Genomic DNA, 27,506 nt, shown 5'->3' with positions numbered 1-27,506 from the left:
CGATACAAAATAGGTGGCATCATTTCAAAGAAAAAAAATAACCACTTAAAACATTGAGCTCATAGGAACAAATGAGGACAGGTTTTATGTGAATGACAAGGTATTTGCACCTTAATGGTCAACGACAAAATCAATCAACCAAGGCAAAAAATTCGTGGATCACTGGTAAATAAATTATCTTGTATAACCATCATTAAGGTGATAGACGAAAAATTGTTTCTTCTGACATGCTACTCTCCATAGCATTGTAACTTTTGTCCGATTTTTTTTTTAAATTTCCGGGCAAAAGTTACAACTGGGACACTAGTGATAAAGCTAGTGGTCCGAAAAAGCATTGATAACATAATGAAGAGACTAGATGATGATAAATTTATCATGGAGGCTCTCTAAACTTCTGAGCTATTGAAATTATCTATGAAGAAATTCTAGGCGGTGGGACCGGTGTGGGAATCGGTCGTGCCGATCGATTTGGTGAAATTGGTGCGTAGAGTGGACTGTCCTTCGGAACGGTTGGGTCACCTTGTCTAGAAAAAGTTTTTTTTTTCGAAAGATATGTTAGGAAAATCCCCAGAATTTTTACATGGTACTCATTTTCTTACATATACCAAATTCTCACTTTAACTTGTAGATTTTAGATATAAAGTAAAGTTGTTTGCACAGAACAAAAGTCTGAATCTGAACATCGAAAGGTCAGTTTCGAAAATTAGGGCAAACAGAAGTAGTTTGTTCAGACATATACTGCTTCTTCACCGATTTTTGTGAGATTTTGCAAAAGTAAACTGAACAAACTGCAAGTAACAGAAAGCAAACAAACAACAAACAAACTGCAAGCAAGCAAGCAAAGCAAACGTACCTGAAGGAAGATAATCGCGGCGATGATCGATCAATGAACGACTGAGGTCTGCTAAAATATAAAGGAAAAACTCGACGAAAAAGTCATTTTGTTGCATTAGTCACTACAAATAAATATAAAGACTAATAAAACATGGGTTTTTTTTTTTGAAAATAGTTCCGTGGTAGTTACAAAATCTTCAGATACGGAATGAGTTCTGTAGCCACGAATGTGTGAAATCACTATAATAGCAAGCAACACGAAGCTATGTACATGAAGATGGTTTACATAAACAACAACGACACACAAACATGCTTAGTGACTGGAGTGACTAGTGCTATAAAATGAAAAAGAAACCCGCTTACGTCACATCACGCATATCAAAATTCTCGTCGCCGATGTCGCGTAATGTTGCATCCAGATCGTACTCGCTTTCCTCGTCCACATCGTTCTCGCTTAGGCTCTCCTGAGCAGTGAAATACGCGGTCATTCCCGATTGTAGTGAGGATCGAGGCGATTCAGCGCGATTAGCCTACGAAAAATGCGATAGCGCGGCTGTTAGGCTGTGTGCGTGAGGAGCGATGGTGAGCGGTTGTGTGTGTGTGATTGGTGGATAGACGGTGATGATAATAAAACAGCCAAGCGAAGCAACTATGCTATATGGGCGTGGCTTATCTGGGCCAACACAGGTGCGATAGGAGGGAGGAGCCGGACCCTGTTGAGGTGAAGGGAGTCTAGCCCATGGGGCCCAGCTCAAGTGATCTGAATCCCTTCGCCAACCTCACGAAAGTGTGGGGGGTCCGTTCGCAAATCGTCTAAAAATGAACGAGGCCGGAGCGCCGGCTCCACCTATCGCACGTATGTGAGCCAATGACAACCATTTTGAAGCCAGGTCCACTTAAAGGCATCACCCCACGAATCTGAGGTGGTGCAGATTTCAGATGGAGTATCCGTATACGGGATTGGAGACTATGGAGAGGGGGGTGATTCCGTCCATTTCCTCCTAATTGCCGTAAAAAACGGCCCGGAATATGCGGCGCCGCACAAGGCTGGCGCGCTCCAGTCGAACTCCTTGTAGAAAATAGTGCGCCAGAACGCCTGAAGACGTATCTTCCGGGCCGTTTTTTTACGGCAATTAGGAAGAAATGGACGGAATCACCCCCCTCTCCGTAGTCTCCAATCCCGTATACGGATATTTCGCCTGAAATCCGTACCACCTCAGATTCGTGGGGTGATGCCTTTAACCTACTGGCTCGTGTTGTGCTAGCACTACACTATTTTCCCTGATTCCACGACAGAAGCACACCAAAAGCAAATAAGAACGAAAAAAAAACCATCAAATGACACTACACTGCTAAACAAGCTCAAATGACGCATGTAATTGAAAAGATCAACAATTTCTGAAAATTTCTACAACATCTAAAGACTGAACACACGTCTCTTAAAATCACAAACACTGTTGAACAAACCAATATTGCGGTGCATTCACTAGCATATCTTGAAGGCAAGGCGAGATATAGTTGGGTCAAAACGACCTGAAGCACGAACAGCTGCGTAAGCGGCTGCGCGCTCGAAGCGACGCGGTGGAGACAGCGGTCGGAATCAAGGTGGGACCATGGCGAACTGCAGCAATGGGTGGCGGTAGCGAGGATCCTTACACGATCTGAACCGCTACGCTCCACCGCGCCGCTTCGAGCGCGCAGCCGCTTGCGCAACTCTCCATGTTTCATGTCGTTTTGACCCAACCATACATTCAGGGCTCCGAATCGAAAATTACCGCAAGAGGTGCGCGAGGTAGGGATATGGGCATGACTTGCAATGGGGAAAATTTTAGGATCTCGGCTGTTATAGGTTATAACTGTATCCGATTAAATATGACACGATGCAATCACTGAATATGGGTATTTTACAGGACCTTGACCTCCTTGACTGAGAACGTTCGTATGCACTTCACTTGATCTTACTAAGTACCCATAAAAATAATAAAAGACATTTCTAAGATAATAGCCTGGCCCATTGATTTATTCTGTTCTTCTGTGCCTGGATTTATGTTGTATGTCTCCCAGAGTTATACATGAATGCGCTTTAACAATTTTTTTCTCTGCGAAAACTGATCCGTAGTAGGTTAATCGACTAGGCGAGTATACATTCCATTCTATTCTAGGTTGTTTGCTCTAAGAAGCAGAAAAACATTGTCGATCTCTGGGTTCATATTCACTACAAAAACTTAAAAACAAGCTTCCAGCTTTCCAAGCTTTTTTTTTCCGAAAATGATCTATCCTTGCAATGCAAAAAAAAGACGTGAGGATCACTTCTCGTCTGTAGAAGAGAACGAGTGAATGAGGATTATAAACCGGAATTGTTCTAAATTTTTTTTTGCGAAGTGAAGGTTTGGATTTCCTAGAAATATCAAATTTTCCTCATTTATGCACCTCCGCAGCCTGCAAAACAAGCAATAGATGCGAAATGATAGCTTAAAGAAGCGTGTGTTAGTTGCAGAAATCGGTGGAAGTATATCTAAGCAATTAATCTCTACACAATCTTCGACTTCTGCTCTAGATCCACGCTATTTGGGGGGAGGTGGTGGAACATACAGTAGTAGGTAGGATTGAGCGGAAATGGAACGCAAAAGAGTGGGCGTGGTTCACGTTGCTCCCGCTTCAGAAGCTCCACGGTGATATAGTCGGGTGAAAACGAAGCATGGACCGTTGCGCAAGCGGCCGCGCTCGGAAGCTGTGCGGTGGAGACAGCGGTTGGAATCGAGATGGGACCAAGGCGAAGTGCAGAGGTGTGTGGCGGTAGCGTGGATCCCACCACGATCCCAACCGCTACGCTCCACCGCTCCGCTTCAAGCGCAGCCGCTTGCTCAAATGTCCGTGTTTCATGTCGTTTTGACCGTACTATATAGTCGGCTCTAAACGACATGAATCACGAGCGCGGTTGCGGTGCATTTGCGTACGCGCCTTGAGACGGCGCGGTGGAGGCAGCAGTTGGAACCGAAGTGGGACCGTCGCCAACTACAGCGATGGGTGGTGCCAGCAACGGTTTCACTACGCTCCACCGAAGCGCCACGAAAGAAGCCGCACGTACGCAATTGCGTACGTGCTTCATGTCGTTTTGATCCTACTGCAAGTGTTATTCAAGCTCTGGGGATGGTGAATGTGCTTAGTTAAGGTACCTCAATTGGATCCTTTTCTTTTTTCGATGGTACATGATTGTTCATCGTTGAATTCGGTTCTGAAAATGTCACTAGCTTCTCGGACGCTCTCGATTCTGTAACATGCAGATTCTCATTATTTTATTAAAGAGAATATAAGTAACACTGCTTTATTTCGTCAAATTCAAATGCATTTTTTTTGGAAATCTCTTCCAGAATCAAGAACTCACGTTCAATAAGAGAGGGAGGCGGAGTTTCGAGTATTCGTAGAGGTTCCTCTTCATCCTTGGAGATCACAGCTTAAAAATAGTACATTGGCCAGGTGTATAATTATAGCACCAAAATTTTTTTTTGTTTTGGAAAAGGTCCCTGCTCATTTCATGAAGGAAAAAATAAAATATAAAGGAAAATCAGCCAAACAAAGTAAACTTTGTACTTTTTTAGTCGTTCTCCATTACGAATACCTACGTTCCAATATCGCGATAAGAATGATTTAAAAAAAATCCACAGTTGATTAAATAAATAGAACCGATTTAATGTTTCACTGAAATCAAAACTTAAGGTTCAAATATAACCCTAAGAGAGGTTTTTTCGGCACTCAATGTCCTTTAAAAAGGGATATAAAAGATAAAGGATAAAGTGTGTCTGGCGTTGATCAATCCGCTTGGGATGCGCCCCCACGTTCACTTCAATTCAGAATCGTTTGAGGTTTACGGACGTGTAACTGGCCCATACAATAACTTGCGGGGGTTGGCCGATGGGTCAAGTCAGTGTTTTTATCCTCCCAGACAAGTCTGGTACCAATTTATCGACCCCGGAGTGATGAAAGGCTTGGTGAGCACTAGGGCGGATTCGAACCTCCGGTCGATTGTGCTGTAAGCGGAACCTCTAACCGACTGTGCTGCACCCGTTCATGCTGGAGATAATGACAGAGAAAATGAGCCGGTCAATGTACAATCTTCACTCATAGATAATCTTTATTACTAGGTCTGAACCACGCCGGATCGCATTGATTTAAATAAATAATAATAGATTTAATAGATTTGAATAAATCATCCTGATTTGGTCCTACTTTTTGATGATAGCGTAACACTCGAAAGAAATCCAAACCACAAATCGCACAAAACACGAGAATACTGCGAATCAAAACCTATCCAGAAGCACTTTTAACAGTTTCAAGTTTTAACAGAAACTGTAGCTGTTTGAAATGGAGTAATATTTCCACCGCAGTTAGGATACGAGTCGACATAGCTTGACGCTTGCGAGTATAAACACCTACGGGTTGTCACTAGCTGGCTGACGTGTGCAGTCAGAGCTTTGGAGCCCGGAAACACGAAAGGTTTGGTTGGCACCAGGGCAGATCTGAACCTGCGATCGTACAGTCGCAGTGGAACCTCTTACCGACTGCGCTACACTCGCGCGTGTCATTCCATAGCGCAAATATACATAAACGCGCTCAGATTACTTTAATGTTCGGATTAGATTATATTCTTACGAAGAATAAGCCAAAGTGCCGGGCTCGCAAATTCAATGCAAATATTCATCGCACCAATGACGTACTGGTCATGTCCTTCAGTTAGGAAAAAAACCTTACGTTTATCACTGGATTTGGTGCCCAGTAAACAACAACAACAAATGATGACAATAGCTGCAAGCAGTAGTAGCATCACCACGATGATAATCCCAATCGCCCACAACCCTAAAAATTGATTTATTGATTTTTCGTTGGCAATTCACATTGATTATCGCAGTAGATTACGTTTTTTTTCACTGACATTGAGCTATTCTCGATCAATAAGGTTTGTTCACGCTTAGTAGCGTTCTTGTTCGGCGAATAGCGAAACAATTAACCCACATGTGTTTCCGTCTTCTCCGATGGCTAACGGATCTTTACTGTCCGATTGGTAGACATGTCGCTGGAAATTCGTCTCCCATATTGGCAACTCGACAGGATCATGGTATACTGTAAGTGAAAGCATTATTTAAGAGAAATTTTGCATTGAAAAGCGCGTTCGAACAAACTACACGTTGCTTGTTCATGGGTGATGGTTGAACACCACCAGATTCTTCCAGGAACCCGTTGTCTTTAGTTCTATAAAAACAACCTGAAGCTCAGCCCAGTTGCGTAAGCAGCTCCTTCCGAACCTGCTCGATGGAACCAGCAGTTGAGATCGAGTTGGGACTCGCTTCATTTGTCTACGCAGTCCTGGTGCACTTAAAGGCACCACCCCACGAATCCCGGGGTGGTGCGGGTTGTGGATTTGCCTGTACCGGATTGGATATAGTAGATTGTGGGGAAAAGGGTGATTCAGTCCATTTCTTCCTAATTGCCCTAAGAAACTCCCCAGAAGATGCGACGCGTGCACAAGGCTGGCGCGCTCCAATCGAACTCCTTGTAGAAAATAGCGCGCCGCAACGACCGAAGCCACATCTTCCAGGCGGTTTTTCACAGCAACTAGGAAGTAATGGACGGAATCACCCCCCTAGCCATAATCTACGACCCCGTAGAGGCATAACCTACCTGAAACCCGCACCACCATAGATTCGTGGGGTGACGCCCTCAAAGATGGTCCCACTTCGATCACAACCGTTGGCTTCACCGCGCCGCTTTGTATAGTCGGGTCAAAACGGCAAGGGTTCATGTGGTTTTTACCCGACTGAACGACTCAATGATGCGTTTGTGGAAGGAGAGGGTCCCGAAGAATCTTTAAAGGCATCACCCCACAAATCTGGAGTGGCATGGATTTCCGATGGCTGATGACTATACGGGTTCGTATCGGAACGCTTGAAGTTGTTAAGTGGTACGCTGTTTTCTAGGAGGACTTCTATTGGAGCGCGCCATCCTTGTGCACGCGGCGCATCTTCCGGGCCATTTTTTACGGCAATTAGGAAGAAATGAGCGTTATCCCACTTCCGTTTCTGCAATCTACGACCCCGTATAGTCTTCGGACATCGGAAATCCCTACCACCCCAGATTTGTGGGGTGATGCTTTCAGCTAAGGACCATCAAATGGTGTACTCTTGGTTTAAATCATTTCATCACCCTTCGAATTCATTTAACTACAATTGAAGCTAATATTCTACTCTGTTTATCGATTTTTTTTTAAAGAAAGACGCATCCGTCTTCATGAGAATATGTGAAAATATTCAAACAAGTAGGAATAATGAATGAAAAAGAAAAGAAAAAAAGAGGAACCTGGCAATGAATTTGGTATCCTAAACGGTGCACATCTTCCTCTAACAACACTGATTGTAGGAGTTAACCAACTATAATTAGCTAGTGATGGGACGTCTTCGTTCAAATAAGAGATAGGGGTGGCACGAAGTGCTGGTATATTGAAATCTACATCCAGATCTGAAATACAAATAAATAAAGTTTAAATAATATTTTAATATGTTCAAATAATAGTAACAATATAATATGTTTTAATTTAATTTAAATAAATAAAGTGAAATAAAGTTTTCTGGAAAAAAGTGCAAATTGCAAATAACCAATTCCGAGGCTGCTTTCGGAAGGCATAATTGCAAATTAATTGATAATTAACATAATTAAAACAACTAATAGTAATAATAATAACAAAAATCAATATAATTGGCATAATTAACAAATTTGACACCATAATCTCTTCTGCTACACGACAAAGTATGAACCAAAGGTGAAATCGAGAACTCGTCCACGGAGGGACGAGCAAGTGATTTTTGTGTGGCTGCACATTTTCAACTGATACCATATCTATTGTAATAATAATGCTCATCGCTCTATTAGCATCCGCCCCGTCATGCACCAAAAGTAATCCTGGTGAAACGAGAAAAATTGCGCTCTAGTTGCAACTCCACCAATTTTTATTTTTTAATTTGTTTAACACTTAATTAATTGGTAATTAACTCAATATCGCAAGAATTAACTCAATATTGATTTTATTTGGGAGGCGAAATATTCATTCATTCATCCATCCATTCATTCATTCACTCATTCATTCATTCATTCATTCATTCATTCATTCATAGATGCAACGGTTTTTCCAAGAAACCTCCTGAAAAGGAATCCAACGTTGCATACTTCAACTCAGTTCCAGCATATTTTTTTTCTGTTGCGATCAATAGAATCAATAATAAGAATCAATAATGTACAACTCACTCGACACGCAGCCATTGTAGTAGTTTTTCATGCTCTGTGCAGTTATTTCGGGTTTTTCAGACTTTTGACCTCCGAGCACGATTTCTTTGGCATTGTAAAGATCTAGATTTTCGGCCATAAATTCAAAATCATGACGAATTGCGTCCACCTGAATCGATCAATTTATAGATTTTCGTTAGGAACATTTCACTAGAGTTTATGAAAATTCTGGAATGTATGTAGGTTTCGATTGATCAAGCTGGTAGCTCTAATCAAAGTTCTCCACTCAAAGCGTCTAGAATCTAATGAAACAAAAGAGATACTGTAAGAGAATAAAGATTAAATTAATAAAGGTTAGTATCTAAGATTTATTATTAAGATTAATAAAGGTAAATTAATTAAAGGTTAATCTAACGAAGAACTAAGTTGTCGACCGAGTTTTAGTTTACTTCCTAAGAACTACATCATTACTTTTTCCTTCGTTTACGAAATACAGAAAAAAAACACAAAAAGTTGAAATACGTTTGCTGTATCGATTACAGTTAGACTCGCCCCATCTAAGGAAGCTGATTCTATGCAGGAAGAATTTTTTCGTCCAGAATTTCTCTTTGATATTCGTCCACCATTGCTGATCCGCTCACACTACACCTATACCGTATAGTAGGGTCAAAACGACATGAAGCAGGTACGCAATTGCGTACGAGGCTTCTCTCGAGGCGGTGCGTTGGAGCGTAGCGGCTGGTAGCGAGTCGTGAAACCCTGCCTGGCACCATCCATTGCTGCAGTTTATGAAGGTCCCAACTCGGTCCCAACTGCTGCCTCCACCGCGCCGTTTTGAGCGCGCACGCAAATGCACCGCAACCGCACTCGTGATTGTTTTTTTTTGTTTTTATTGTTTCTCTTTGTCGTTTTGACCCGACTACACATGCATGTTTCGCAATCTAATCTTAATAAATTAAAAAAAAATCATAATCAGGACAAAAAAAAAGAAAATGGGACCCACAGTAACTGCAGTTGCTTGGTGGGCACCGAATCGAGCCACGAAAAAGTGCCTATAACCATCTGAGAAATTCCCCACAAATGTCTTAACTACGCCCTTTTTGCTGCCATCCACAATTCCTACATTCACAGAACCATTTCTATTCAGGACCACTTCGAAAATCCTAAAATAGATAGATATGATCTGGCGGCCCTGGCGGGACGAGGAGTTAAAATCCTCTCATTAACAATAAGTCACGGACCGTTCGTCTTTAAACTGGACGGTGGCTAAAATTTGGTGATGTGTCGACGGTGACGATGGTGCAAAAGCGAATTGCAACGTTTGTGTACGTTTCATGGGACTCAAAATGTACCGCGACAAAAATCGATCCATATCAAATGTGAAGTATGAGTTAGCGGCGAGAATAAGGCCGTTGTCTAAAAATTTAAATCTAACAGAGTACAGAAAATCTCGAAAATGAAAAATCTAAGGTAAGGTAGAAGATCTAAGGTAATTTTCCTGCAAGTGAGGGACAAATACCAGGAAGTACAGTACATACCAACAGTACAATCCGATCCAGCATAACTTGTACGGGAACAATCGCACGTAACGTCTCCGTTCCCCAGCCATCCCACCGAACAATGTCCGCTGTTCTTACAATCCAACGAACTACATCCCAATTCGCAACCGATACGGATTAATTCTAAATGAAGTGGACGAGTTGCTCGTTAGTTACAGGTGTCGCTTACCGTAACCGTACAACCAACTTGGATCATTCGGTCGAAAACCGTGTCCTGTCTGACGTAGGTCGACTATTTCACCGCCAATTCTTAGGCCACGTACGCATCCAAGGAGATTTGGTACGGCACATTGATAGATCGGTCGCAGCACCATCGATCCATCTTAATAAGTGACAGATGGGGTTTCTAGGTGAATTGATTTCAATAGGGAAGATTTATCTTCCGTTTCAATACTCCATGGCTGATATGAAAGCGTTAAGAAAGTTTTAAAGTGTTCTTCCACGACGAGTCCTCCGATTTCAGCCTGAGTTCCGTAAATATCCTGAACCGATACACCGAGAAAATGTTAATGATGGCGAACAGGAGCGTGTTCATATGAACTTTCCTCGTCCTTTAAAAGCATCACCCCACGAATCTGGCGTGATATGGATTTTCATTGGAGTATACCCACATTGATTCGCAGATTATGAATACAGCGGTTGTTCCGCTCATCTCTTCCTGAATCGGGATGCGACAGCTTCGGAATGCGCTTCCTTACGACGTCATCTAGTGCAAGTTGTAGACTATGAATACAGCGGTGGTTCCGCACATTTCTCCCTGCATCACTGTGAACAGACGGCTCCGGAATGCGGTTCCTTACGACGTCCTCTATTGCAACGCACCACCCTTGCGCCAAGCCCCCGCCTGCGATTCGTTGAAAATCCATTTGGACGCCCCGATAGGGTTTTAAAATGATTTCCTTGAGCTGTAGCCAAGATTGGTATTGGTCGTCTTTATTAAACAACGTCTAACGTTTTGGCGTTATCGCCTTCGTCAGAGCCTGGAAAATTCAAAGCCATTAATAATAGGCAATCCGTTCCATTCAACGAACCCCGACAGGCAATCCATTTCATTCAACCAATCGTAGGCGGGGGCGTGGCGCAAGGGTGGCGCGTTGCGATAGGGGACGTCTTAAAGAACCGTATTCCGAAGCCGTCTGTTTACAGTGATGCAGGGAGAGATGAGCAGAACCACCCCTGTATTCATAATCTACTACCCGATATAGATATACTCCAACGAAAATCCATACCACCCCAGATTCGTGGAGTGATGCGTCTGAGTATTTCAAAAGATGAATCCTTAGTTTGCCACATTGGCTTGGTTATAAGTTATTTAATTTTTATTAATTACTTATTTTTATTTCTTATTATTAATTAATTAATTAATTTATTTATTTATTTATTTAGAGTTAAATATTCTGAACCCACATGAATTGAACATTGTGTAAATACATGAAAGCTGTTAACCTGAACAAGAGAGAAATTAGAGACGCCGTTATTTTTATCTCAGCATCCAACTACATGCACTCCAAGGTCCCATACTTTCTCAATATTATTTTTTTTTTCAAAATTTTTGTCATATATTTCCGCATTGAACAATTCGAAGCTCACCGCTTGTATGTGATTCTCGCTCGATTCCTCCTACAAAAGTATAGACAAATGGTTTCGGCTCTATCGGCGAATTTAATCCCACGGGAATGACCACTATGTCTGAAAACATAGGAAGTAAGCAGGAAATAATACCCATCAATTATTTTCCGGGCAGAAAAACATACGTAACCTGTGAAAACATTGATAAACTTTTGTACAGGGTGTTGTGAAAGTTGTCTTGGCGTATGGATAATGCATGCATCGTCATCCACCGTTAATGTCGATGATTCCAGCGAGTGTTCGATGGTTATCCGAAACAAGAGCCATTTCTCGCATTTAAAAATGCTTCGAACGTGTTTAGCTGCGAGTTATTCACAGCACTGTGATTGAAGGCATCACCCCACGAATCTGACGTGGTATGGATTTCCGAGGGCCAATGACTATACGGGGCGTAAATTGCAAAAACGAGTGGGATCTCGCTCATCTCTCCCTGCATCACTATAAACAAACGGCTTCGGAATGCGGCTCCTTATGACGCCCTCTATTGCAATGCGCCACCCTTGTGCCCCGCCCCCGCCTGCAATTCGTCGAATGAAGTGAGTTGCCTATCGGGGCGTCTGAATGGATTTTCGACGAATCACAGGCGGGGGCGGGGCGCAAGGGTGGCGCACTACAATAGAGGACGTCGTGAAGGAACCACATTCCAAAGCGGTCTGTTTACAGTGGTGCAAGAAGAGATTTGCGAGATCTCACCCGTTTTTCCAATCTATGCCGCCGCATAGTTTTTGACCATCAAAAATCCGTACCACGTCAGATTCGTGGGATGATCCCTTTAACTGACATAACAGTCAACCAATCACAGAACATGAAAGAGCAACAGATGATGAGGCACATCGGTCTCCATTTGTTTTTGTAAAATACATAATTCCCTACCTGTATCCAATTCATGTTACTGTATTCCGTCCCAGGTCTTGCGCGTACAGTACACGAAGACACAATATCTTCATTGTTAAGCGATAAGGTGAGGTTAACCTCTTCGGCGAGGTGAAGCTTAAAAGCATAAGCTTGGTTGGTAGCTAGGTAATTTGTCTGAGAAATGAAAAAAATAAGGTTTAGAGTCTAATATACCGTAATACTGACGTGTCATTTCCTTTTTTTTTTTAAATATATTTCTCACCTACTAATTTTCTATTCGTTCGGGAAAAATACATTGATGTACCTGCATAAAATTGTTGTTGTGATCGTGAACAAATATTATCAACGCTTGTGATTGGTCGGTTCGAAAAGAGAGCACAGTTTGACCAATCAATGGGTTCTGTGACAACTCATATTTCAGAAATCCACCATGAAATGAGACGGACGAGTTTTGATTGATGTCTAGAAATGAGATGATTCCTCAACTCATAAACTAGGACTTTCTTGCTATTGGTCAATTTAGTTAAAAGCTCCGCCTTCCCAACGAACCATTCTCACAGTTGCGTCCGCTTTGCACGTTTGGATTTCGGCAGCGACAAACGGCGGCATCGGCAGCAAAATCTTGGATGCATTCCGCTGAATTTTGGCACAAATTCCCATTGCAGCGATCTTCGCAATAAGGAGAAATTTCTGAAAGTGAAGATATCAATCCAGGCGGGACTAAGATGGCTCTTCGTGCCTGGACTCTCTTCATGATACCTTCGAATTCTTGGGCGAGTCCTTGCAAATGCACCGCATCATCGTCAATTATAAGCGATTGAACACAGCCAGTAAAACCGCTGTAAATCATTGATCAGTGAGGGGGCGAGAAAAAATCGACAAAATTCGACAAAATTGCAAAAAATTGCGATATTTGGGAAGGTACAGCATTCGTTTTGACGGAATTACTTGATGTCGTCGTTTAGTGACAGTTGTCCATCCGGGATATCATCACTAGAAACTGCCACGAACGCATTAAAACTGTCGATTCCAATACGAAGTTCATCGTTGGCGAATTCAAGGACTAACAGATGCCATTTTGTGTCGTTAATTCTGAAGTATCGATCGATAGCGATTCGACGGATAAATCCGTTATTCGAAGACCAACCTTGCTTGAGATTCAACCGTTGCGCTGGCATTTGACAGCGAAACCCGGATCATATGACCTGTAGATTAAACAATTTGTAAAAAAATCGTTTGTCGGCTAATTTTCGCCGGTGATTGATAGGGAAAAAAATCCAAAGTGGCCTGGACACCCTGACGGGTGAATTGATTCTACGAGAAAGAGATCGAATAACAAAAAACGCTATTACAACAAGAACAATTTCAAGAGAAAAACGGACGAGAGTAAATATGGAAGTAAAGGAGGGAATCCTGAGGTGGTACGGATTTCAGGTGGAGTATTCGTATACGGCATAGTAGGTTATGGAGGGAAGGGTGATTCCGTCCATTTATTCCTAATTGCCGTAAAAAGATGCGGCGCATGCACAAGGCTGGCGCGCTCCAATCGAACTCGTTGTAGTAGAAAGTAGCGCCCAGGAACGCCCGAAACCGTATCTTCCGGCTCGTTTTTTTACGGCGATGCCTTTAAAGTTCAAATATAACAATAAGAGAGGTTTCTCCAGCACTTAATATCCTTTAAAAAGGGATATAAAGGGTAAAAGACAACGATATTGACGTTAATCAATCCGCTTAGGATCCGCCATCACGTTCACTTCAATTCAAAATCGTTTGGGGTTTACGAGCGTGTTACTGGCCCATACAATGACTTGCGGGGGCTAGCCGATGTGTCAAGTCAGTGTTTTCCGACCCCCGGAAGGATGCAAGGCTTGGTGATCACTAAGGCGGATTCGAACCTCTGATCGATCGTGCAGGAAGCAGATCCTCTAACCGCTACACTACACTCTCCCCCAAAAAATGTTACAGATCGAGAATGAGCGACAAATAATTGAATAAAGAAGCTACTTTTAGATTTTTAGCGATTTTTACCCGACTCACCATTCACTAATTCAACTTTCAGATATTTCTGTTCATCCTCTATAACGGAGAATAGTGTAGCCGTTGAGTTGGCTGTACGAAATTGTAACGACAACAGTTCACCACTCCATCGACGAACATCAAGTGCCCGCTCTCTAGCAAAACGAATTGGTCCGTAGCCGGCTGAAATCGATCAATAAAGGCTATAGACCGTGAAAAAGGCGGTGAAAAATCCCATGACTGACTGACCGAAACCCTCGCATTCCAGTGGTCCCAGCGTCATTTTACCATTGACATCTCCATCAGAATGTAGAGCCACCTAAATACGGTACATACATATTTTCGTAGGGAACTCGTAATCTGTCGAAAACTGTCGATGAGAACTCACTATTCTAGTAATCCCTGCATCTTCTCCGTAGAGAAATCCAATATCGTTAGTGATGGCACGCGAATCACAATTGCATTTCTCTGATTGTGAGCAAAAAAATCAATAATATTTCTCGCTATTGTTTTCTAGCATGGAATCAAAGAATTACTGTTTTCAATGCATCCCAAATCCATGCAGGTGCAACTATTTGGCACACGTCCAATTTGTGCTACAGTACGATCCGAAGTGGCCACGTGGAACCATGTTTTTTTCAACTCAAACCTAGATAAACATTAATTATTATTTACATTAGCGTTTTCTATTTACTTTATACATGTTGCGCTTATAATGTTTCAATGAGAGAAATGTAAATATAAAGAAAGAAAAAATAAATAAAGAAATAAATTAGAGGAATATAAATATAAAGAAAGAAAACTATTAAATAAAGAAAAATAAATCTATTATACAATATAAATGATATACAAGTATAAATATAAACATAAATATAAACATAAATATTGAGGAATTATAATAAGAGAATTATAAATATAGAAAAAGAAAAATAAATAAATTAGAGGAATATAAATCTGAAGAACGAAAAAAAATTAAAGAAATAAAAATAAATATATTATATAATACAAATAATATATAAAAATAAAAATAAATATAAAAAGTATAAATATAAATATAAATGTAAATATAAATATAAATATAAATATTGAGGAATGTATAATGAAAGAAATATAAATATAAAAGAAGAAAAATAAATAAGTAAATAAATAACATAGAGGAATATTAATATAAAGAAAAAAATTAAATAAATAAAAATAAATATATTATATGATATAAATAATCTATAAACATGAATATAAATATAAATATGAATATCGAGGACTGTATAATGAGGGAAATATAAACATAACGAAAAGAAAAAATAAATAAATTAGAGGAATATAAATATAAAGAAAGAAGATAAATAAATAAAAAATAAACATAGTATATAATATAAACAATACATAAATATAACTATAAACATAGAGAAATGTAGAAATAAATAAACAAATAAATAAGACCATTTTTGAGCTGGATGTATTGTCGTTATCGATAATCGCTTTTAGCTTATTGTGCCAGTATAACCGCAGCACAATACAATTCATTTAAAATAACTACGTTCCAAAAATCTCAAAAAAAAAAACCGAGAAAAAATATTGCAAGTAGCGTAGTGCTCAAGATATGGAGCAAATGCAAAGCAACGAAGAAAAGTAGTGTGAAAAAAATTAATTAATAATTAATAAGTACAATAAATAATAATAAATAAATTAAATTAAATCAATATAAAAATAAATATAATAAAATAATAGTTAATTAGAATAAATTAATCAATGTAGAGAAATATCAGAAATATGTTTAGGTACTCACCCAAGTGCGGCATTGTTACAGTCATATTGCACAAATTGCTTGCAAGAGTCGGAATTCTTGATGAGTCTGAAATTTTCGATCAATATCCATGGTTTCCACATAGAATTTTATTTGTTTACAATAATCGTTTTATACCGGAAGTGAATAGTGTGTTGTAGACATGGCATTCATCAATTTATTCTAACAATAGGAATGGCGAAAAAACCAAATTACTTCATTTTCCAAAGTAGTGTAAGGAATAATGCCTGAAGGTAATTTACCTGGCTAGCTTCTCATTGTTGAAATCTCTGTAGGAAACAACAAACAGTGAATTTGTCTTGTCCTCGGATGATCGCAGCACCGTACCATTCGGCATATCGTGGGGTACTGTAGTGCTGAAAATTAGCGATACGCAGCTATGATTATAATCAATAAATTATTGGATCATGCAGTTGTAGGATCCATGCCAAAAAATCGTTTTTTTTTTTAATACGTTAATTCCTTTAAAAATGACTATAAGGTTATAAAGCACTGGTCGTTCGGGTATTGAACTTTCTTCTAAACTCGTGAAGAATTTTATTTCTTCTAAACTCGTGAAAATTTTATTTCTTCTATCTTATTTAAAAAAGGATTAAAATCATGATTCGTTGCGGCGAAAATAACAGGGAAATTTCCAATCTGAACCTATAGTTGAGTCAAAACGACATGAGGCACGGGCAGTTTTGCAAGCGGCTGCGCTCGAAGCAGCGCGGTGGAGCGTAGCGGTCGGAATCGTGCAAGGACCCTCGCTACCGCCACCCGACCCTGCAGTTCGCCATGGTCCCACCTCGATTCCAACGGCTACGCTCTACCGCGCCGCTTCGAGCGCGCGGCCGCTTACGCAGCTGTCCCTGCTTCATGTCGCTTTGACCCGACTATATCGCCACTACGGCGGCAAAAAAAAGTGCTAGTTTGTGGGAAAAAACGTTCATTGATATTAGGTAAAGTGTTAGGATACTTTTTTTGCCAGTTTACCGAGGTATGAGCGATGGATACTCACATTCCATTGCGGCAAACCGCTACACTACCAAGCAATGGACGTGTTCCGTCCACATCCAGATGTGTAGGTCCTGAGGGGAGACCGTAGAAAGTGTTCGCTTCAGCACAAGTACGAGGATGAAGAACTAGAATGAAATTCACCGAGAGAACTTGAGTGCTTCAAAATTCTAAATTTATCTACGAAAAATTCACCAAATTGACAATATTTCCCAGCGAAACCGCGTTTACATAAACATACAGGTCCTTCCTGACGACGCTCACAAATAGCACCATTGCGACATACGTAATCCTGTGATTTCTCGCAAGGCAACGGATTTGTGGGACCTTCTAAATTTTCTAAAGGTGGCAAAAAAAAAACATCAAAATATAGTTGGGTCAAAACGACATGAGGCACGGACAGTTGCGCAAGCGGCTGCGCTCGAAGCGGCGCGGTGCAGCGTAGCGGTTCGGATCCTGTAAGGATCCTCGCTACCGCCACCCGTCCCTGCAGTTCGCCATGGTCCCACCTCGATTCCAACCGCTGCGTTCCACCGCACCGCTTTGAGCGCAGCCGCTTGCGCAACTGTCCGTGCCTCATGTCGTTTTGATCCAATTATACCTCCCCTTAATGAAAAAATACTCATATGTCCGCAATTGCAGAAATTTCGTTCTGATCAGCAATGCAATGTCTTTGATCGCCTAGCCGCGCACTACGGCGGAGGTGTTCAATCAAGAGATGCTGCCTTTGTATAAATTATTCGAAAAAAAAACAAAGAAATCTCCAAACATACTTCGTGGTCCTGATGCGAAAATGCCACCTTTATGAATCTGAAAAAAACTAAGCACTACAAGGCGACAAACAGTGCTTCACAAAAAAACACAAAATAAAAAGTAGAAGCTAAGCACTCACGTTCTCACTTGCAACGGTAAGGTGCTGCATGGTTGGCGACAATTGGGAACCTTAAAACCAATTATCCGATATCGATAATCGATAAAATCGATAGTATTATAGAGTAGAGCTTTCACTTATCTCAATTTTTGAACTCCCAGCATTTGGTTCGTTTCCGGATGTTGCATCCACATCACTAGAATTATCTTGAGAGCTGATAAAGTCGAAAAGCTGAAAGAGAAAAAGAATTATTTCATGAATTTCCCAGAAAAAAAAAACTGGATACGCCATAGGTGCGGATAGGTCCCATAAGTACGTTCTCTAATCCAGTCGGTGAAATTGCTCATCACCCAGGCTTCTAGTGCTAGTTCAGGTAAAAAAGGAGGAAAGGGATTCAGCTTGAAGCGTACCCGTTATGAAATTCACACGAAAACGTGGAATAAAATTATATTATTTTCTCGCTGTTTCACAGGGAAGCTGAAAAAACTTACAATTTCCTATGGTTGCGCATAATCGCCTTATCGCAGAGAAAAACCGGTAATAAACAGTTTCTATTGTTCTGAACGATGCTTTCTGGAGAAAGTTTGTGCTTGGAGCTGATCAGTCGACAAAATGTCACGTATCATCAGGTAATATTTGTGTTGATAAATATCATTACTGGAACCCTTAACTGGATTCGGATGTGTTATATGATGATTGGTGCAATTGCGTAGGCGCCGGCGCTCGAGGCAATGCGGTGGAGACGTAACGATTAAGTTCGAGTGAGGACCTTTGCTGTAACCGTTCATTGCTGCAGTTTGTGATGGTCCCACCTCGACCGCTATATCCACCGCAGTAGTTCTAGTGCATTTGTGTACGCGCTCGAAACGGCCCGGTGGAGGCTGCAGTTGGGACCGCGATGGGACCGTCGCAAACTCCAGCCATGGATGGCGCCAGTAAAGCTTTCACCACGCTCCTTGCCGCTACGCTCCACCGAAGCGCCTTGAGGGAAGTCGCGTACGCGATTGGATACGTGCTTCATGTAATGGACGAGAAACTCGTCCATCACAAAATAAACAAACAATCCATTCCTTGTTAAAGGCAGCAGGTACCACGAAATTGACGATGTTAGATCTCCCCATGAAATGAAAGTGTTAATTAGAACACGAGCATGAGCGCAATCACACTCAATTCTTCTTAAATATCCTGAAAACTGAAGTGGAAAACGTCTTTCCGGATACTAAGCGCCTAAGAACTTGTCTCATATGCAAACGCAAAAATTGTGCGATCTGGCACAGTTCGCACAATCAATGGGCTGCTTATGCTATCCTCACGCTCCGGCAGGCTCTACCTGGGCTCTGTACGTGATGCGTTGTTAGGTGCGTCGTGGTAAAATTCGACCAACGGTGTTCGTTTCTCACGCCGTTTTCCAGGAAGATTTTAGGGTGTTTGTACCCATGATCTACATCTCTAACTTTATATTCCTTTATATTTATTCTCTACTTTATTATATCTACCTCTCTAACTTTATGTTTGAAAGCTTCCAACATCGTAAATTTCGTGGTCTTAAATCAGAAGTTCATTTTGAAAAAAAAGAAAGATAATATAAGAGAAATAGGAGATGGAATTTCTCAGTACAGATGTGTTTCTGAAATGACCCGAACTTGAGTGGAAAAAAATAAAACACGTCCAGTGGGTGTGGTCAATTTGTGACCAACAAACGTACGTCATTTGGCAGCGGATCAGCGTTGAATAGTGGTACTCCAACGGCGATTAAGTTCGGTAAGCTACCGTCGTTACTACAAGATGAAAGAGACTTCGATGACTCCACCTAAAACGTCATCGTTGATCGGTAGGGTCATTGATTTATTGATTCAAAGAGCACGAACCCGTTTGTCCTTATCGTTTAACATGTAAAGAATATCGTGGTGATCTACGTACACATTCTTCAAACAAGCAGTAATCCCCAATTCTCGTGCACCATTTGTTGCGGGAGCACCGCCGAATAAAATTGATGAGAGATGGAGGCCGACAGGAGAATCCATGAACGAGAGTTTCTGGAAAGAGTTCCTTATTTAAAGAAGCGATTTATGAAAAAACGGCGGGATACGGCTTATTCGTTGGCGAATTTTGTACAAGAGGTTGATGGAGCGCCCATCTTGGTTCGCAATGGAGGCGGAATCATCTCCTTCGTAGACCAACCACCACTCAGTCGTGATACTTTAAGAGTTAAAAAGACGACAGCTGGTCTAGCGAGAGAATGTAGTGTTGACGTCAACAGACACGGACACGGAGACCAGTTTTCAGGGATCAGTTCTCTGGTCAATTAAAGGCAGTATATCACGGATCTGACGTGGTGTGGGGTTCCGAGGGCCAATGACCATACGGGGGTGTAGATTGCAAAAGCGGGTGGGATCTCGTTCATCTCTCTCTGAATCAATGTAAAGAGACAGCTTCGGAATGCGGTTCCATATGACGTCCTCAATTGCAACAGTGCAACAGTGCTACACCCTTGCGCCCCGCCCCCGCCTGCGATTCGTCGAATGAAATGTGTAGCCCATCGAGGCGTCCGAATGGATTTTCAACAAATCGTAGGCGAGGGCGGGGCGCAAGGGTTGTGGGTTGCAGTACAAGACGTCGTAAGGAACCGCATTCCGAAGCTGTCTGTTTACAGTGATCCAGGGAGAGATGAGCGAGATATCACCCGTTTTTCCCCCGTATATTCTTTGCCAAATCATACCAGTGAGATCCCTCTGCATTATGAAGTCTTCGGCGCCACCTTGCCCCGTTACCACCCGTTCGTGAGATGCGTGCCTTTAATTCACAGAGACTGTCTTTATACTGCCCTTAAAAAAAAACGAACCAGCATCTTTGTAAACAAGAAACCAAGAATGTTTGAGGCCAGTGGAAGTTTTTCGATCTACCTATTATTTACTAGATAGCTATCTTCGCTAACACATTTAATATGGTCAAAAGGACATGAAGCACGGTGCAATTGCGGTACGCGACTTCTGTCGAGGCGGTGCGGTGGAGCTTTAGCGGTTAGGAGCGTAGTGGGACCCTTGCTTGGACCACCCATCGCTGCAGTTCGCGATGGTCCCACCTCGGTGGTTCCAACTGCTGCCTCCTCCGCGTCGTTTCGAGCGCGTACGCAAATGCACCGTGCTTGTTGTTTTGATCCGACTATAGAATGGCACCAATGTCAGTTTGGAGAGGTGGACGAAGTTAGTGCCTCGCCAAAAAAAGTGCAAACACTTCGAGACAAATATTCTGTGAGAACAGTACAAGAAAATCGAATAAATTGTAAAATTACTATTAATTAGGACCTTAGTAAACCGTGGGCGTGGTCAGCCAATCAAAGATGAGTAAATAGTGGGCGTGGTTAGCCAATCAAAGATGCAAGCGTGGGTGGAGAAAATCAGAAAAGATAACCGAAAACGAAAAGAAAACCTACTCTCGTTTCCCCATCAACCGTTAGACCAATCATACGCGATTCATGATGAATACCAATAAAAATTGAGTGGAATCTTGAATAAGAAAAAAATCGATACGACTAACATATATAAGAAGCCTAGTAACCGCTCAGAACTAACTCAACACTAGTGTCGAGCGTGAAATTCACGTGACCAAAGCTTCCGAAAAGTAGATTTCCATTCCGTTCCACCACATACAATTTCACTACAGATCCATCATTAAGTATTGAATGTAGCAGTACTCCTTGCTTGTTGTCAAGTTCGGCAAACTGTAAATTGTTGTTGTTCGTACACATGTTAAATCTTATAAACCCGTGTCAGATACGTTGCAAGAATTTCAGATAAAGATCACCATTCAGCATTTTTGTGTGCTTTGAACGTAAGTACCGGGATCATCCCGGATTTCTAGAAACTACACAATTGACGTTCACTAATAGCAAAAGATCCACTATTCTCCAAGATCGATATTGTAGTCACACGGTAACCATCAGATGGCAACAAAACCTGATCACTATGATCTACCTTAAAATCGATCGTTATCCGACTGATTTGTTGATCGACCTTCCACGGCGTGTAGCGTATGTTGCTAGGTTGACTCTCGTCGTCGTTATTAAGCACAAAAACGGATCGAGACGCTATAAATCAATACATATACCTTGCATATGAGTGGCTTAAAGGCATCACCCCACGAATCTGACGTGGTATAGATTTCCGAGGCCCGAAGACTATACGGGGGACGTAGATTGCAAAGACGGGTGGGATCTCGCTGATCTCTTCCTGCATCACTGTAAACAGACGGGTTCGGGATATACGACGTCCTATATTGCAACGCGCCACACTTGCGCCCCGCCTCCCCCTGCGATTCGTCGAATGAAATGAATTGCCTATCGGCGCGTCTGAATGGATTTTCGACGAGGGGGGGGGGGGGGGGGAAAAAAAAGGGATTAAGGGGGGGGCTTCGGAGCCGCCGTTTAAAAGGGGGGGAGAGGGGAGATTCCTGCCCGTTTTTGCAATCTACGCAGTCTTTATCTCAGATTTATTTCACCTCAGATTCGTGGGGTGATACCTTTAAAGGGCCTGTCTATATTTGAATAGTGATCATTTGTAATAAAGTCGCCATAAATCCCAAAATTGGAAGTTTCGTCGGAAGAAAAGGGAAACAGAAGTAGAAAAGAAACGTAAATAAAAGTTTGTAGAAATATATATGTAACCGCGCTTGAAATAAACAAAATATGCAAGATTTAAAAAATTGCTGCAACAAGCTTCAATGTGCTTCTGTTGCTACAGTAACAACAGTCCCTATGAAGTCTAACTAAAACAAATAACCGGTATTTTTTATTTAAAGACCGTATCAGACCAAAATGGACCATCATTTTTGAAGTCAGAGTCAAGAACCTACGGTATCGACAATTTGGACCTGATTTATGTGTGCCATAGCAGTCACACGTCGCAACCTCAAGTGGTAAACATCTTCCCTGAAACAAGCAACGATCGATCAATGATCATGACCGAACTCGTACGAAAACCCACAGAAACGGCATGAACCAACGTGCCTTATTGCAATCTCTGTAAGCACATTCGTCGTCGCTCGGACACTCATCGATCTCATTGGACGAGATCTCGATAACCTCGTAAGGCGGAGTCGCTCCGCCCACCTGCACAGTGACCAATGTTACACAGCCAATCATCGAGTTCCCTGCGATAGCTTATAAATAATAGCTTATAAATAAATAATAAATAGCTTAGAATTAATAATAGATGGTTTATAAATAAAAATACTCCATAAATAAGTATTTTCTCTGGGTTTATAAATAAATAAATAAATAATAAATAATGATATAAATATTTATAAATAAATACTGATAAATTTCACATTTACCTCCGTCTCCCAGAGTTGGCACTAACTCTACCCCTTCAATATCGATTTCTTCCGTGATCTCGCAAACATGATCGCTGTCTGATTCCAATCGATAGAATAGAGAGTTGTTTTTGGTGTTTAAACGAACCGCCAAGCTGTGTTCTTTGTTTTGATCTGAAATTGAGAATGGAGGCGAGGAAAAAATGGAGGAAAAATTAGGAGCACAGGTAAGGTGGTTAATTTGTTCGCGTATCCTTCACAACTTCTCGCGTATCCTTCACAGCTTTTTACATAAGATTAAAGCCGCCGGCATTTTTCACTGTTAGGAAATTCTTTACTTTTTTTAACCACGATTAGAAAAAAAAAGTTTTAAAAATCCCATTTCTGATAGTCTGGTAAGGAGGATATTCACCGTATCTTTTGTACCGAAGTAGGCGGGTAAGTCCCTGCGCGCGATTTTTGTCTGAAAGGCATTTTCCTGCTCGCTAGAAGGCATCACCCCACGAATGTGGCGCGCGGTATGGATTTTCGTTGGAGTACACCGAGTCGTAGATTATGAATACAGGGATAGCACCGTTCGCCTACCTGCATCACTGTAAACAGAAGGCATAGGAATGCGGTTCCCTACGATGTCCTCTATTGCAACTCGCCACCCTTGCGCTTCGCCTCCGCCTGCTATTGGTCGAAAATCAATTTGGGCGCCCTGATGGGCAATTCATTTCATTCGACGAATCGCGGGCGGGGGCGGGCCGCAAAGGTGGCGCGGGGTTTAAACATACTTTCAATTATTTGATAATACTCCACTATGATAATCTAGTGGTAATCAGTAATCATCTATTAATGAGCAAGGAAAGTTAGGCGTGAAAATCCCAGCATTATGTGTCCTACTTCGCTCGATTGTGATATTACGGGGTATTGACATCACCTGCCCGTATCGTCTTTTATGCCAAAACCCCAAAACTACATTATTTTGCACCAGTAACTCTCCTAAAAGCTCTCTCAAAGGTCTTAAAAGCAGGTTTTAGCAAAAAAAAACCTTATTTCACTAGTTCTATCCAAACTTATTTCGCTAGCTCTATCCGGAACTTCCAAGCAAAACCTTTGTGTTCACCTATGAGTTTAGTTAGTGAATATTTTTCGATGTCATTAAGCTAACCAGATTAGTTGAGCAAATTTTTTTTATGAGGGAACAAATGAGTAGGCCAGCCCCTAATAGAACAATTTTTTTTTGATGGACGTAGTTGTTGTTAGTTGCGTTGTTGCTATAATTTTATTTTTCGGATGTATTTCAGGGTTCACGTACGTTTGGTACTGGTTTATAATTGTACAAAATTGTTTTAATCGCTGCTATTCGTTGCTGTTGTAGATTTTGATTTTTGAAAATGTTCATCCGCACAGGAACTATTCCATAATAACCCAAAAACTAAGCGAAATTCAAGTAACTTTCAAAATCTCACAAATTTCGAGTGAAATACAGGTTAGTAACTTTTGAAATAATCAAATTCAGAATGAAATTTGTGAGATTTTGAAAGTTACTTCTGATCCTGATAGGCCTTCTGGCCTCAAACGAGCACTTCCCCACTATTCAGGGATTCGAAGAAGGGATGAACATGACGGTCCCGAAAAAAAAAACAGAGAAGTAAAAAAAAACTAAAAAATAAAAAAAAATTGGAAGGCACCTACCTAAGAAATGTGTGCTGAATGGTTTATTCAGTATGCTGATCCCGTCAGTGTTCAACAGATTCAACTGGAGGTATCCATTGTGTAGACTACCGACAAGCTGAAAACGACGGCAGACGATCGATAACAATCGATAACGTGAGCGCAGTAAAAATGCTGCAGTGACGGTAGCGCCCCCGCCACGTCACATGTCACTTATAAATGTATTTTTTGTTTCTTTTTCCAATAACTTTGGTTGAATACGGTATTTTCCTACCATTTTTTAAATATCTGCTTGAAATATGGAATGTACTAAGTATACGTAAGTTTAAGAACAAAAAAAAAGACTCACAAAAAAAGGAATCAAAAGTTTCAAAAAAAATTAAAAATAATTAAAAACAAAAACAATTTTAATTTTTGAGCTCTAACCAAATGACTGTATAAAACTCTTGTAAAGCAGATGTTAGTCAGAAAAGAACGGCTTTGAAAAATCAATCAAGAAATTTGAGAATAAAAAGGTTATAAGATTAACAAAGATGTAAAATAAAATAAAGAAGAATAAAAATAACAATTAAAATAAAGAAATAAAAGTCAGAATTGAAATAAGAGAATAAAAATTTAAGAAAGGTTATAAGATTAACAAACAGGTAAGATAAAATAAAGAAATTTAAAAAATACAATAAAATAATAAAATAAATAATAAATAAACAAATAAAATAATAAATATAATAAAGTTTAATAAAAAAATAAAATAAAGATGTATGGTCATAAATTAGGAATGCCTACCTTAAAAAAAATATTACCGAAAATCGTGAACAAAAATTAAATCACATAATGTTTTTGAAGAATCCTACGAAATCTGTAGAATCTGTAAATTGGCTTCCAAGAAACCATCGTCATCGCGCACCTTTGCTATTTTCCTCCCGTGTGGTGCGATCGCTCGTAAACTGAACACTTGGCCAACTTTGGTGTTAGGTTTGAAGCGAACGGCAATCGTTATTTCAGTGTCTCCGTCTGAAATCACATATTGATCGATCGATCGATCGATAAGTGAACATCCATCATTAGATTATGCGCTCTTTACAAATTAACAACAACAGTTGTGTTCATTAAAGTTCAAAGCAGAGCCTTTGAAAAGCCGTTGAACGTTGGAAAATTTTTGTCTACAATACAAAATACGAAAAAAAAACTTTGATTATTATTATGAACAATTTTTTTCCCATAATTTTGGAAAGCATGAGAGAATTCTGTTCTAATAGTGTTTGATAAAAGAAATCATAACCTACCATGCACTTTCCATGCTTCCGAGGTTAAATTCACGTAGGATGCCGGTGTCTTTAAGAACACTTTCTTAGCCATGAAATCGTCTACGGTTTGGACCCGATTGACGAGGACGACGGCGACGACAGCAACAAGCATCGCCCACATCCTGAAACATGCTGGAAGCTGTATTTTCGGCGATTATTTCTCCATCATCGGGAAATTCGAGATTATTTTTCGAGGGAACATTAAAAATTAAATTGGATCAAAATTGTGAAGAAAATAAAAATTGAAAAAAAATTAAATTGGATTAAAATTGTGGAAAATTAAATTAAAAATTGTGGAGAACTCCGGTAGATCATACACTAGAAATGCAGCAGCTATCGCTATCCGGATTATTGAAACAAAATAAATTCACCTGGTTGGCGAATTACCGCGAAATCATGCACCGATACCCGTGTGGAACCGCCTAATCACAAGGAGCTGCGACTTTACCACGTATATCAACAACATGTTATTCTCGCATCAGCTGATCTCTATGCTAATCCTGTGTTAATCCTAGAATTATCCTCATACCTATGATAAGAGATACGAAGGCAGCAAATATCGATATTTGGGCTTATTGATCTTTCCCAAATTGTTCATTGGTCAAGCCGGATTAGTCTCATTGATCATGGATAATAGTTGCGAGAACTGCTTAATCCAAATACCTTTTACTTCTTAGCGACCCAACAGTTAGGTGACATGACAATAATGTGAGAAAATGGTGTATTCAGAGAGGCAGAGGAGCAGACAGACAAACGGACAGACTGTCTTACTGACTGACAACCCGAGGGTGTATATACACAACGACAGACTAGCGTACTACCTAACTGACAACGGGGAAAAGACATATAAAAAAAACTAACTGGATTCCGAAGAAAACAAAAGAGCACAAGCGTACACAGACAAACAAAGAGACACAAGCAGAAGCAGATTTGAAAGCATCACCCCCGAATCTGGCGTGGTATGGATTTTCCTTGGAGTATACCTATACCGCATCGTATATTATGTGTACAGGGGTGGTTCCGCTCATCTCTCCCTGCACCACGGTAGACAGTCGGCTTCGGAGTGCGGTTCCTTACGACGTTCTCTATTGCAACGCGCCACCCTTGCGCCCCGCCCCCGCCCGCGATTCGTCGAAAATCCATTCGGACAATTTTCGCGATTTGAGCAATTCAATTCATTCGACCGTGTATTATGTTTAACTGTTTCCTTCGCAATTTCTCAATTTCACCAATGTCAGATAAATCTCTGGAATCGTTCCTCTCTAGATTTTATGGTCTTTAGAGTTTATCTGAGAAAAAAATAGATTTTAAAAAAATACGTGCTAGAATTCTGCGGCACATCGCTGACACGCATGTCTGCCCCGTCGACCGCGACGCGACAGCATCAAATCTCT

The 27,506-nt window shown here is 40.9% G+C and overlaps 1 protein-coding gene across 4 annotated transcripts; it reads right to left on the bottom strand.

Moving 5' to 3' along the window:
• Positions 1-412: 412 nt before the first annotated feature.
• RB195_007484 (uncharacterized protein) lies at positions 413-26,233 on the bottom strand (the record flags this gene model as incomplete). 4 transcript variants are annotated; one of them, XM_064181139.1, is made up of 44 exons in its annotated part: positions 413-524; positions 854-904; positions 1,198-1,364; positions 4,011-4,105; positions 4,220-4,288; positions 5,584-5,688; positions 5,845-5,952; positions 7,186-7,344; positions 8,128-8,275; positions 9,110-9,269; positions 9,348-9,522; positions 9,645-9,788; positions 9,853-9,987; positions 11,256-11,354; positions 11,425-11,579; positions 11,988-12,064; positions 12,168-12,284; positions 12,454-12,611; positions 12,699-12,839; positions 12,909-12,988; positions 13,098-13,241; positions 13,297-13,354; positions 14,187-14,348; positions 14,415-14,484; positions 14,554-14,633; positions 14,702-14,814; positions 15,952-16,017; positions 16,212-16,325; positions 16,970-17,093; positions 17,161-17,295; positions 17,739-17,775; positions 17,858-17,907; positions 17,974-18,067; positions 19,542-19,646; positions 19,705-19,872; positions 21,270-21,342; positions 21,409-21,557; positions 21,811-21,923; positions 22,688-22,763; positions 22,842-22,984; positions 23,168-23,320; positions 24,830-24,926; positions 25,713-25,819; positions 26,092-26,233. In XM_064181139.1, 44 exons carry the CDS (start codon positions 26,231-26,233, stop codon positions 413-415), a joined length of 5,028 nt encoding a protein of 1,675 aa, XP_064037949.1. The 4 variants fall into 4 exon arrangements, with proteins under 4 accessions (XP_064037949.1, XP_064037950.1, XP_064037952.1 ...); XM_064181138.1 differs by having other exon boundaries at positions 1,198-1,298; XM_064181137.1 differs by lacking the exons at positions 11,988-12,064; positions 17,974-18,067; positions 19,542-19,646; ... (8 more) ...; positions 25,713-25,819; positions 26,092-26,233 and having other exon boundaries at positions 11,425-11,563; positions 17,858-17,887.
• Positions 26,234-27,506: the final 1,273 nt, after the last annotated feature.

Source organism: Necator americanus, chromosome I (assembly GCF_031761385.1).
Source record: "Necator americanus strain Aroian chromosome I, whole genome shotgun sequence".
Lineage (NCBI taxonomy): Eukaryota > Metazoa > Nematoda > Chromadorea > Rhabditida > Ancylostomatidae > Necator > Necator americanus.
The sequence above is the reverse complement of the archived record's forward strand: the minus strand, read 5'-3'. Positions and strand labels throughout refer to the sequence as shown.